The 13,907-nt window shown below is 43.6% G+C and overlaps 1 protein-coding gene across 3 annotated transcripts; it reads left to right on the top strand.

Annotated features, from left to right (window-relative positions):
- The first annotated feature begins 6,096 nt into the window (after nucleotides 1-6,096).
- Nucleotides 6,097-11,084, top strand: LOC149301086 (nuclear transcription factor Y subunit gamma-like). Of its 3 annotated transcripts, none has more exons than XM_089484572.1 (9): nucleotides 6,097-6,198; nucleotides 6,398-6,469; nucleotides 6,776-6,889; nucleotides 7,408-7,503; nucleotides 9,196-9,366; nucleotides 9,750-9,806; nucleotides 10,371-10,478; nucleotides 10,825-10,884; nucleotides 10,965-11,084. In XM_089484572.1, the coding sequence occupies exons 1-9, from the start codon at nucleotides 6,097-6,099 to the stop codon at nucleotides 11,082-11,084; spliced, it is 900 nt and encodes a 299-aa protein (XP_089340698.1). The 3 variants fall into 3 exon arrangements, with proteins under 3 accessions (XP_089340698.1, XP_089340697.1, XP_089340699.1); XM_089484571.1 differs by having other exon boundaries at nucleotides 9,648-9,806; XM_089484573.1 differs by lacking the exon at nucleotides 6,776-6,889 and having other exon boundaries at nucleotides 9,648-9,806.
- Nucleotides 11,085-13,907: the final 2,823 nt, after the last annotated feature.

Genomic DNA, 13,907 nt, shown 5'->3' with positions numbered 1-13,907 from the left:
AAGAGAAAGTTTCACGAGGGAAAAAGTGCATTGAATGCTGTGCTGTATACCAGAGTGCATTTATCTGCAGACACGGAGGCTGCCATTATGGATGGTCATCTGATCGTTTGGACTTCCAGGTGTTCATAAAACAAACAACTCCTGTATAGTGACCTTAAGTGTAATTTCATATACAGTTTCCTTCCTCTGCTCTTAGCTCATCTTCAGACATCATCCAGCTGCAGAAGGATTGATCGGTGAGGATTTTGAACCATGAAGCTTATATTTTGGGTCCATTTTTCACATTGGTGGCTTGTTTCTGTGATTAAAGATTGGATTCAGCATGTTTGGGAATGTTTCCACCAGTTTTACTTCGCAGAGAATGAATGGCAGCTATTTGACATCTCGGCTGCAAAACTTCCCCACAGCATCTGTGCCATACGTAAGAACATAGATGGAACTCGCTGCCTAGGTCTCACCCTTGACTCTGACCCCTCTCACGCGCCACATTCAGTCTCTCAAAAACGGTCGCCTTCAACTTAAACACTGCCCACCAAGATCCATGACTTCATTATCTCCTGCTTTGATTATTGTAACCATGTCTTACCCGTCTCGCCTCTCTACAATCCACCATGCATGCTCTTCCTCTCCCATCGCTTCACTAACGTCTCTCCCCTCTGTCAGTCACTGGCTGCCTGTGCGCTTCAGCATTCATTTCAAAATCCTCACTCTTACTTTCAAAGCCCTTCACTGCGGTTCCCCTCCCTACATCTCCTCGCTCATCTCTAAATACACACCTAACCGGTCTCTCCGCTCATCCGATGATCTCCTTCTATCCTCTACTTTGTCTTCTAGCTCTCATGCCAGCTTACATTTCTCAAGGGCTGCCCCTATCCTCTGGAATGCTCTCCCCCGGCCTATCCAGTCTATCCGTCTCTCAAGACCCACTTCTTTAAGGACGCTTACGGCATTACACATTAACCCCGTCCCGTATTCCTTTAGCTCACCTTTCCTAATTCCTCTCCTACAATACTCATACTAGTTTTGCTGCTCCATCCCCAACAACTGCACTTTTACCTCTTTTATAATACACCCTCACTCCCTCTAGATTGTAAGCTCTTTGAGCAGGACTCTCCTCGCCTGTAGTTTCTGTAAGTCAAATTATTTTAGATACTACTTATGTCCTGTCCACTCGTTGTACAGCACTATGGAATATGATGGTGCTTTATAAAACAATAAATAATTTGTATGTGGGAGAATGACATATATTTGTAAGCACAGAGATCATACATAATTGGGAAAGACCCTTCCCACTAAATGCACTGATTTATTTGAATGCAGATAAAAGCCATTATTCATTGTCATAATGGCAAAACCTTTTTTTAGTTAGAATACTTATTCGGCTATAGATTCGCTAGCAAAATGTATAGGTGAAGTTGGGGTTTTGGTCCCTTCGGTCCACTGTAAATGGAATCCTGTCTTCATATAATGAATATAATCTTGATGTAGCTTCTGCCGCTCCGCTCCTCCTCGGTGTATGTGGAAGGAAAGTGCTTCCATTAATATCACTGGGAGTCTGAAGCTGCCAGGCAGTCAATAGATCGCCTGCATGGAGGGGTCTTTGGCTGAACACGTCTTCTACATGCAAAAAAGCATGGTGGTGGGGAAAGGAGCAAATTAAATAAAACAGGGAGGATTCTGCAGAAGCCCCCTGCATTTCTAAAAAACGTAAAGGGCCCTCAGCCATCAAATGCTATCAAGGACGTATGATGACCGGAGGGTCCCTTTTTATCATAAACATTTGTCACCTTTTGGAACAATATAGAATTTGCGCCCTCTGCTGACAGAGAACCAAAATAATTGTTTCCATTTAGTGAATGGTCTTATTTTTAGGGCTGAAACAACTAATCGATAATGAAAATCAACAATTTTCATTATCGATTAGTCGAATTGATTTTTATCGATTATAAAAAGAGGTTTTTTTTCAGAGCGAATGCTCTGAAAAACTCCTCTCCTTATATAACCCGATCTCTGTTTGAGGTCGGATTATAATACTAGAATCCAGATCCCCCGCAACGCTGCAGGGGACCTGGATTCTCCTCACTGTCGGCCAGTCTCTCACTTCCGTCTCTCTCCCCCCTCCCATACACCCCTCTGACTCCTCCCCCCTCCCATACATCACTCTGCCTCTCTCCCGACTCCCTGGTGCTTTGTGAACCTACGTTACTGACAGGCACTTTCACTGCAGCTTCATAGAAGCCTCAGCGTAAGTGAAGGGCAGTAACGGAGGCTGTCTGTGCGCATCGTACAGACCCCCACCGGCTGACAGAGAATCATCCTCTCTGTCAGCCGGTGGGGGTCTGCATCGCACAGACAGCCTCCGTTACTGCCCTTCACTTACGCTGAGGCTTCTATGAAGCTGCAGTGAAAGTGCCTGTCAGCAACGGAGCCGGGTAGAGAGGCAGAGTGGTGTATTGGAGGGGGGAGGAGTCAGAGGGGTGTATGGGAGCCACCCTCCCATACTCCACTCTTGCTCCTCCCCCTCCCATACGTCACTTTGCCTCTACCCGGCTCCCTGGTGTCTTCTGAACCTCTGTTGCTGACAGGAGGCAGAGTGGAGTATGGGAGGGGGGATGAGGCAGAGTGGAGTATGGGAGGGGGGAGGAGCCAATGTGGTGTATGGGAGGGGTAGGAGCCAGAGTGGAGTATGGGGGAGGGGCCAGAGTGGAGTATGGGAGGGGGAGGAGCCAGAGTGGAGTATGGGTGAGTTATAGTGGTGTATGGGGGGGGTATTATGAATTTCAGGGCATATAGGGGGTATAAGGCATATCAGGGGGGCATAAAACATATCTGGTGGTAAAAGGTATATCAGGGGGCTCAGTTGCATATCACTGGCATATAAGGAGTATAAGGCATATCGGGGGGGCACAGTGGCATATCGGGGGGGCACAGTGGAATCTCTGGCATATATGGGGCAGAGTGGCAAGCTGGGGGTCAGATGTGCATAACTGGGGGCAGTTTGGTAAATAAAAGAAAATATAAACAAGGCTTTTTTCTCATAGTTTTTATTAAATATGAAAAATAGTTAACATATGAATTAATATTTACTAATAACTTTGTATTAAAACCTAGTTTGAGAAACACTGTGTTTGGGTTCTTGTAGCTTTTATTATTATGTCAGTAAAATAAGAAGGTGAATAACGAGAGGCCATTGCAATAAAGAGATGAAAGTGTAAATTGTAAGTTTTTTATTACATTATTGTACATTTAAAAAAAATTGCATTTTTTTTAATCCGATTAATCGAAAAAATAATCGGCCAACTAATCGATTATTAAAATAATCGTTAGTTGCAGCCCTACTTATTTTATTATTAAGTTTCTCCTTTTCTACTCTTGAAAGTAATAACTGAATCTATATATCCCATACCTCGGTTTTCCTTTCCTCTGACCCATGTAGTCTGTGACGTCAATGAGTGATGAAAGTCCTTGTGTATTGTAATTGTATTGCGCAATGCTGGCCTTGCCAATGATACGTAAGGAGGCAATGTTTTGTTCTCATCAGCGTATCCCTCATTAAATGGACACTATAGCCGTTATAGGCACTTTAATGCATAGAATAGCCGAGGGGTTCCTTTAAATTTTCATCTGGTTCTAAATTGCAAATTTCCCACATCCGCGTCTGCCTCCGGATCCTTGTCTTGGAGTCTCCTGCCGCAAAGTGTGCTCACCGCCAGTCACCTTCATTGGTGCCTCCTCAAGGGCTGCAGGCTTCTAATGAGAGCCCCATGCACATTCTTCTACCGGTGTAATGAATGCGCGTTAAAGTACTTCGCACATTAAGGTAACCGCTTGCTGATTTTAGGATGCAAGTGTTGCTTATATGTGTGGCACCAACAAAGCGTGTCCTTAAAGACCAGGGTACCACCGGTTGGCAGCTCAGTGTTTTGGTGGCATCACTCTAGTACAGAGAAGTTATTCAGGCCTTCTAAGGGAAGGTGCATTTAAGTGCCGATTCAGAAGAGCGTTCCCGGTTAAATCTGCACGCTGGGGGCTGCCGCATCCGACTTGCCTTGCGTTCCACGTGGGAGCAGGCAGCAGAACGTATGTGTATGATGGACACATCTCAAGCCAACCAAGCAGCGTGGCAGCAGGGAAAGAGACAAATGCGTAATACTCTCACGCAAGGGGGACCACAAAAAAGGGGTTTGCTTAAAAGTGCCTATGATGGTTAGTTGGTCCAGCCAACCTATATTGAAAGATAACGTCAGGACCGGAAGTTGAGCGGATGTCCAGGTTGTGTCATGCGAGGCTACGGTTGCTTTTTAAGTTAACTGTCTCCAAAACAGTTACGCTGTTTATAAGCCGACGAGTCCAACTAATGGTTCTATGAAGGCGGCCGTTGTGATTCATGTACAATGACCGGAGCAGAAGGTACGGCCGTCTGCGGCTAAATGATTTCCGGCCGTTTCTTATTCTCAATTGATTTGGCTCTTTCTCGTATCGGCTCGATTTCCTATCTCCTCGGGAATCGGCGTTTCAGCCAGAACAAATGTGCCTCTTACGAGTGTTTTCTGCTCTTTCGCCACACGTGTATAAGCAGGGCTCCTTTTATTTCCATCTATAATTGGCTGTCAGACGCGCGGTTGAGCAACGCTGTCGAATGTTTGGGGTCCTGAGGTTCTCTTATGCAGGTCGGAGATCACAGAATCCAAAACTCGCAGAGTGGAGCCAGATTTAGCTGCACGCCATCTCTGATCGGCGGCGGCGAGTGCGTTTGGCGTGTGTCACAAGCTGTTTAAAGGTTTCGTTAATGCTTTAAGGAGGACATACGAGGTATTTTTAGAATCTGACAAATTGCGTCCTCGTTACTGGTTCCTGGCTGAGTTAGTAGCTGTAAATAACACTGAGAAGGATTGCATAAATTAAGTTTTGCCTTGGATGCGAATGCCATATTGTGTGCTAGTGATACTTAAAGGAAGAGTGTGCACGGAGGCCCATATAATGAATTTAACCCCTTCACGGCAAAGCCTGTACATGTACGGGCTCACGATGCGTTGTCTTTAATGGGTTTAAGGACAACCTGTTCATGCCCGTGGTCTTTAATTAGTCAGACCAGGTGATTAAGACCGAGCCGTTCCATTATTTACCGCAGGCAGTACGGTGAAAGGTCAGGATGTTTGTGTTGTAGTTTGTGCTACCGGAACAGAACTGGAGCGCGTACGGATGGCTAATACTCAGCTGTCTATTATGCTAAGGCTAGCACTATTTCAGAAAGAAACTTGTACATTAGCTTTAAAAACTAGTAGTAAATCTTTGGTGGGTTTTTTCTGTATGCTTCTTGCACATGCTCAGTAGGCATTCCATCCTAGCCAATGTGACGCTGTACACTAGCCCTGAGCGTTCTGCGTGTAGATCTGTGGCTCTTGCCGCTGGGGGCCGGGCGGTAGGGACTTTGATTTCTCAAACAGGCCCTTCTTTCTGTATTTCAATATGACCTTTGTGTGATGCCTTCTGCTGGCCTACTTTTTTTTTTTTGTTTCCTGTCTCGGTGAGTAGATTTTTCCACCCTGAATATAGCATAAAAAAACAAAAAAAACCACCGACATAAAGAACCGTAAAATGATTTGGATTTTCTTTTAACTCTCGGCTTGTTGCATCACACAGCACTGTTTTTCAGCCAGCTATATAACATTTTAAGTGTAATTCATGGCTGGAAAATGGGACGTGCCAAGTAATCCCATATACAGAGGCTTGCCAGATTATTGCTACTGTCTACTGCAAATGTATACATGTTCTAGTAAAATCAGGCTAGTGATAACACTTAAGGCTTTATTTTTAATTAATTTTTTTTTTTTTTTTTTTTAATACCCTCCCCTTGTTGTCTGCATTTTAATTTTAAAGTATACGTTAAAAAAAGGAATGGAAAAGGAACTTTGCCATCAGAGCTTCCTTTTCCTCCGTTCCTCGCATGTGAAGAAGAAGATGCTTTCTGAATGATTCCTTTGTTACCGTCTTCTAGCGCATCGCAGGCGTGCCTTGACAGCAGTTAGAATTGCATACCTTTCAGCAGATTTTCTTAACTTCTATGTATTGTTTATTTTCCTTGTAGGTGTAAACATGTCCACAGATGGGGGATTTGGCGGTGGCAGCAGTGATGCTCAGCAGAGCCTGCAGTCGTTCTGGCCAAGGGTCATGGACGACATTCGCAATCTAACAGTGGTGAGTAGCTCGTGTTGTTATGGTGGTGGTTGTAAAGAAATTGATCCAATTGTTGGCTACAAAGATTAATGCAACTGATTGAACGCTATATAGTTGGTACATTTTATAATGGTGTATTAGATACAAAGATTTAATCTAACGTTCTGGCCACTTTAATATAAATTACCGAATTGATGGTACATTTTTTGTGTCTTCCCAGAAGGATTTCAGAGTTCAGGAGCTACCTCTCGCCCGCATCAAAAAAATCATGAAACTCGATGAAGACGTAAAGGTAAAATACATAAAACCCGAAATGCTGATTTTTTTTACGTCTCTATCCAAAACCCTTTGCATTGACAAATGTATGTGAGTCGTGCCTGTTCATTATAAAATGTGTGTTCAGGGCATCAGGATTGGGGAGTGTATTGTACAAATGCTTCTCAAGCTCGGCTCGGGAGTTGCAGAACTTTTTAAGCCAGTAGAATCGTTGACTTCCCCTGCTGGGCGTTCGGTGTTGGACCGAATAGTTCCGAGAAGATAACTTCGCATTGCTGTCAGGCCTCATCTCCGTGTTGTGGCTCTGTCTCCCCTGTTTCAGATGATCAGCGCTGAGGCTCCGGTTCTTTTCGCCAAAGCTGCTCAGATTTTTATAACCGAACTAACCCTGCGTGCCTGGATCCACACAGAAGACAACAAGAGGAGAACGCTGCAGGTAAATACATCGGCTGTCTCCGCGGCTGTTCATCGCAGTAGCGGTGTCCGCAGATTAACTGTCCATTCATGCTTTTACTAGTTAGTGGTTTGGATTAGGGATAGAAACAGATTCTCAGTTACATCTAAACCGCATCATCAAAAGGTTTCATTGTTTCCCCTTGGTGAAACATTGCAACATTTCAGAGATATGTATATAAATACAGATAAAGTAAATTTCCCCACCTGTAGTAAAGGATTGTAATCATGCTTTTTTGATGGTGTGGTAAAAGGCATGTATGTTTAAGTTCGTATTGGCTTAAGACGGTGGTAGTCTGGGACGCTAATATAAAGCTTCGCACCAAGGGAGATGAATTCTCATGTGACATGCATTACTATGCTTACAGTCAGTTTTGTTGTTTGAGATAATATTAAGGTATTGCGTTGCTATTTGCTTTAATGCTACAGTCTTTCATATACAGTATATTTTAAAGGATTGCTTGATTCGTTCTTCCTGACTTTTTTCTTCTCTCATTCCAGCGTAATGACATTGCAATGGCCATCACAAAGTTCGATCAGTTTGATTTCCTAATTGACATTGTTCCTAGGGATGAATTAAAACCTCCAAAGCGGCAGGTATGTGCACCATATGCTAGAAAGAAAATGGCTACTAGATTGGCCGATATTTTGTGGCCCGCCATCGAGCTGTGAGGCCCTGTATAATTTTAAGTACCCCGTGGAGCAGATTATTTATCACAGAGAAGTCCAGTAGAAACTCTGTGGAAAGGTGGCTTAATACCTCTTGTATCAATCTAGTAGGAATCGCATAAACCAATCTTTATTTTGTTACATAGCTCTTTTGTTTTTTTTAAACTCCATCTAGCTCATACATGTTCTGGTGGTCTGTCTCTGTAAACATCCTTGACTGGAAGCTGTGAAACTGTTAAAGGAGCTTTCAGTCGGATGTTTACAGCTGCTGGCTACTACACTCCTCTTTACGAGATCTGGTTTCAGGGTTAAGAGATCGCCCCGGCCCTAGCTGGGTTTCCGCCAGAGTCCCTGGACAGTCCGGTTGCATCACCGTTAGACATCTCCGAATGTTTCCTGGCATCCCCTTCACGATGGGACATCTGCCCAGAGCTCAGAGGAGGTGCCTATCCCAAGTATAAGTACTCTTACCCACTCCGGACCCTCTTCGGGCCGGTATTTAATTGAGCCAGGGAGCGTGATTCCCCTGAAAGGGGAGCTGATGACATTCACTCGTTAAGCCCGTGTGTGTGTGTCTGTGTGTGTCTGTGTCTGTGCCTGTATGGAGAAATGGAACGTGACTGTTATGTGCTTGAATACGCGTAGATTCACATTTTAAAGTTTGTCTCTAGAGGGGTGCAGTCAGTGCTGCAGAGCTCCCTGTTATTATGCTTTTTTTAAATCTAAATATGTACTGAGACATGTAAATATACACAAGAACAGTGTGAATAGTCCAAATCGTAAGTAATTAAGAGTTGATTCCGCCAGACAAATTTCGCATGGATTTGGGAAATATTACGTTTCTAGTGCAGCGTGACACCAGTGTTATTCCTTCCCGGAGCCAGACACAGCTTTGCTTCCCCCACCTGTGGAAAGGATATTGCAGATAAGCAAGAAGCACCGAAAAGAGAAAAATCACAATCGGAAGCATTATGAGGAAGGTTTGGGTTCCTGCCAGCCACGGATGCACGGCTGGCAGGTAAAGGTTTCATGCGTCCTTTGTTTCGCCTTCACAAAGAGCACGTTCATACCTTCTGTAGGAGGCGAAAGCCGCGCATGCACGTTTCGATGATGGCCGTGATGCAGTGATTGTAAACATCCTACACTCTCAGCTGTGAACATAAGGTGGCTGGGAGCAGGGTGTTTACTCCCTCTGCCATGGAGTAGCTGGCACACCAGGTTCCAGGAAAAAGCGAAGATACTTAGTGATGTACCTGGTTGTAGTCGGCACAGCGTCACATCCGAGAACCGGGTTTGTTCTTCGTGAAACAACTTCTTTGCAGCCGCTGTTTTCCTTTAGCCTGTGCTGAGATTGCCAGCATTGAAATATGGAAATTGTAATATCCTCCACCATATTAAATGAACACTGAGCCAAATTTACAATGTTATAGTCTTCTTGTTATGGGAAAGGGCTGGTGTCGGCACGTACGTACACACATTCTGATCCGTGACTTGCTTTGTAAGTAGTATTTGACTTCAGTCAATAAATGGCAAAGCAGGCCGGGGCAGATGCCGATGGGGCTAAAGAAACGTCTAGTGTTTGTGAGTTACAGCAATGTGATCTGTTTCGCCTCCGCACAGGAAGAGGTACGACAAGCCGTGACCCCGGCGGAACCCGTCCAGTACTATTTCACTCTGGCCCAGCAGCCAGCTGTGCAAGTCCAAGGACAGACGGCTGGACAGCAGACTACATCCTCTACCACCACACTCCAGCCTGGCCAGATTATAATCGCCCAGCCACAGCAAGGACAGGTTAGCCAAATATCGTACTGACGCATACACGATACATGTGATAAATCCCAGAGGAGGGTATTATCACTCAACCGTCTTAAGCTTCCAGCCCTATTAATAGAGTACTGCATTTGTATCGTGCTTTCTGCTAGCCAATTTACCACGCTTAGAACAGTTGAACATTTTTCTGGCCCTCCTTGACAAATCCACCAAAAACTAGTATTTTTTTTGTTGTTGTTGTTGCAAAAGCTGTTACTGCCAGCGTGATTTTAAGCCCCGTTTCCCACCTTGTTGTTTTGCAGAGTACGCCGGTCACTATGCAGGTTGGCGAGGGACAGCAAGTGCAGATAGTGCAAGCCCAGCCGCAGGGACAAGGCCAGCAAGGACAGAGTGGAGCGGGACAGACGATGCAGGTCATGCAGCAGATCATCACCAACACAGGAGAGATCCAACAGATACCGGTGAGCACCTTCTTACTTCTCATCTCAAAGCTTAGCAGGAAAATAATTCTCTTCTATTTTTCAGCCTAACAAATTGTAGCTGGAATCTATCTGGTGTTTCTGGTGTATTATTTAAAATATATACATAAAATACAATGCTGTATACAGTCATGTAGCTTCACATTGACAAAAACCTGGCTTTTGTCATTTTGTTCCAAAAAACTTCCTTTTAGCTGCAGATCTTGAGGCTGCCATCGTTGTCAGACGTGTATTATGTATTGGATGACGTTACCTGCTCAAATGCCACACTGAGCTGAACGTTTTGAGTTGAACATTTTCCTTTATATGCTCGATATGGGAATTTAAACATGCGTGGTATAGGTATAAAGCTATCCTGAATCTAAGACTAGATCTGTGACTGATTAAGACCCTAGTCTTGGTACATTGGGCCTCGGTAACATACACATAGCAGGTGTGCAGATGTCTGAAAACACACGCTAATGCTAGAAAAATAACTTGCTTCTGGTAGTAGTGCTAAGGAATGTTGGCTCTTGGTGTGATTTATACCAAACATCTGTTTTCAAGGTACAACTCAACACAGGACAGCTGCAGTACATACGCCTGGCCCAGCCGGTTTCCGGAACACAGGTTGTGCAGGGACAGATCCAGACCCTAACAGCCAATGCACAACAGGTACGTATATTCCAAACGGTGATTCCTTGCGAAGGCAGTACACTGTAGGCAGCATGTGCACCCGTTGTGCATCTGCAATACTGAGCATTCTCCTGAGATGGCATCTAGTATCCTATGATGGATCCAGTCGACCATTGGACTTATTTGTCTTAATTACATTTGCCTGCCACTGAGTGCGGAAGGTAGCCCCCTGTTTTGGGCCAGTGATGAATGTGGGTTTTTACCGAGGTACATATGGTGGGAAAATGCTGGGTGAATGTTGTATAATTCAGAGCTTTGCTAAATATGAAAGGCTAGCAGCATAACTCACGAGAACGTCTTACCCAGATCTCCATCTTTCTTTTAGATCACACAGGCAGATGTCCAGCAAGGGCAGCAACAGTTCAGCCAGTTCACAGACGGACAGGTAAGACCTAAAGTAGATTGTAATGGTTGGGCCACTCTGTTTGACTTGTCGTTTGAGTAAATCTGATGTTTTATTTCCAGCAATTGTACCAGATCCAGCAAGTCACTATGCCTGCCGGGCAGGACCTCACCCAGCCTCTCTTCATCCAGTCAACTGGCCAGGCCACCGATGGACAGGCTACTCAGGTCACCACAGACTGACAACATGGACAAGGGGACAAAGGGAAATCCAGCACAGACACCCATGAACACCTATACGCACCTGCCCACGTGTGTTAACGTTCACAAACAGGTGTATTGCTGGCTCTGTTTGGAATGAAAGGGCACCTAGTCTACAATTCATGCTTGGCTCCAGTCAGTCTGCAGGGTAAAAATAAATAAATATCAACCTATGAAGAGGCCGGATATAATTTGAGCACACCCAGCAGAGGGATTGTAAACACACCGCTAATGAGTAGATTTCCCCATCTTGTAGTGCAGAAAACAAAAAGCTTTCCCTCATCCGGTTGCTGTCCGGTATATTATCATGTGCCCTGGAGCATCTGAAGACTACAAAGTCCTTTTGAAATCCAAAGCCACGCCATCTCTCTGAAAAGTTTTTATTGAGATATGATTTCAGCCAGGTTGTTGTCAACTATCTTTTTTTTTTTTTTTTTTTGCCTGTGGGATTCCACATCCCACCCCCTTGCAAGACCCACAAAGTACAGTCAAATATTGTAGATGTTTGTTCTAACCCAGTCTAGATGGCAGATTTTACCTTTCCTTCCATAAGTCGCACATACCTGCCACGATTCCTAGACCTGCATTGCCAGAAATAATATACATCCTGTATTACTGCCAAGGTGAAAATTGTGTCTCTTTCCATTTGTCTGATGGGAGCCAAGATAGGCTTTTGAGTACATACGGGAGGAATGATATTGGGATTTTTTTTTTTTGTTGGGATTTTTTTTTTTATTATTATATATATATTTTTCATTTTTCATCTTTTTTTGTTTTTAAGTATTGCGTTAGTCTGCGTCAATTGCATGTATGAAAACTACACAGACAGCAATAAACAAACCTTTTTAGATATGCATGATTTTATTTTCTTCTTATACCACATTAAAAAGGTAGCATGCACAATGTACAGAGCTGTTATCATTAAGGTGTTATTTGGGGGGTTCCTTACAACAAATACGTGTTGATTTTGGCCAAAAGCAACAATGTTAACATCGTATGTTTGTGGATCTTCCCATTATTTCTCGAAGATGCTTGTCTCATGGGTATTATGTTTCTTTGGGAAGTAACGTAATTGCTGGGGGAAGCTCACAGATGGGACGTATTCACTGCAGTAGAAATTTAAACTTTACTATTTATTACGAAGGGCCAACACTGCCAAGTTTCTCCAGGACTATTGCTGAGCTTGCCCTGCATAAAGCATAATTTAACACGTGAGCAGAATGGAGCAATCACACTGATTTAACTATACATTATACAGGACCAACCAAGATCTTCCTGCTGTAGAGGTGTATTGGGCATGGACCTTTTATAATTTACAGTGAAACCAACTACAAACCATATACAGACTCCTCCTTTAGTGAACAAACCCCAGTGTTATTACTAGTTTGATGCGAAACAAATGAAATTGTCAATTGTCATTGTGATTTACAAAAATATTTTTTTAATGAACCTTCAATAAGTGGAAGAAAAACATTACTTATCTAATTACACAGCTCGTAGTCTGTGCGCATCTCAAGGCCAGCCTCACCACTTTCATTGAAGGTGCAACCCAGTGGGCTGCTTCTGCCGTAATATCTTAGACGGTTTCAAGAAAATCGCCTCCCCCATGGAACTTGACATTCTGAGTGACCAGTTGCGCTCCAAACGCAGGAGAAACTTCCTAAGGTTGGTCATTCATCATACTTCCTCGGGTCATTGAGTTGAAACCACATCTGTCCTGCAAATTCATGTGACGTTGGTTTTGTATCAACACATGGCCACGCTTACTCTGAACTGTCAAGGTTATTCTGTACAGGGAAAATCAGGGTTTTTAAGATGTGTCAATAAAGACTACTTTTGTGTAAAAAAAATTGTCTTTTTTACGCGTTTCCTTCAGGAAGCTTGGTGTACGAAATTAATATGTACTTATGTGATTTTAAGTTAAAAGCTCAAGGAGTTTTGCTTAACTACATTGTTGGCAATGGTGGAAAATGCCAGAGTAATACCAAAGGGTATGTAGCGCCATCCTTCCCCCTTCCCATGTTCTTGGTCTCCATCAGAAGAGAAGAGCTGCTAAAGTATAGTATTCAAGGGTATGTAGGAGCCAAAAGGTCAACCCACACCCCCTCCAAAAAAGACTTTAGGGACATAGCCCTACTGTGTGGCATTTTAAGTGTGCAGTATTGTGGATAAACTCAAGCAAGTGTGCCACAGTTACAAAAATAAAAAAGTGCCGTTATGGCCTCGGCCCACGGCTGTTATAAAGATGTAGCCATCGCTGATCGGCCGTGAGCTGAACCAGTGTGGCAAAGGCAAAACATTCCAAGGAAAGGTCAAAGTGCTTAAAATTTACTGATGTTACTGAGCTTCATCAGATTCTCTTGCAACAAGCATGCGAAGCTTTGTTGAGTCATATGCTGGGAGGCAGGCCTTGGTACACTTGGCAGACACAATGAAAGCAAATTGTTCACTTGTGTAAGATCTGGATAATACTGGTTGTGGAGAAGTTAAACGGTGGTTATGGATGCAGGAGCTAGAGTGTTGAGAATGTAATGCTTGAGAATTAAGATACCCGTGTAGAAGATTACTTATTTTCAATGAGTTCTGTTTAAAATGCATGTTGGTAATCCATGAAGGGGTTTCTACAATTATGGTCAACATCACTGGCACTCGTGAATATTTTGAATATCATGTACAATATCTTAATTGGAAATGGACATACTTTGTACTGTCAGAATAATTGAATGGGATGTCCAGCAGTATTCAACAAAAGATGCACTTTCAGCAGACTTGTAGTGACTTACAGAAGAAACCTAAAATATGACC

The sequence above is a fragment of the Sceloporus occidentalis genome, unplaced genomic scaffold, assembly GCF_023333645.1.
Source record: "Sceloporus occidentalis isolate IW3139 unplaced genomic scaffold, rSceOcc1.0.p SCAF_22, whole genome shotgun sequence".
NCBI lineage: Eukaryota > Metazoa > Chordata > Lepidosauria > Squamata > Phrynosomatidae > Sceloporus > Sceloporus occidentalis.
This window is presented reverse-complemented; position numbering and strand designations above follow the sequence as displayed.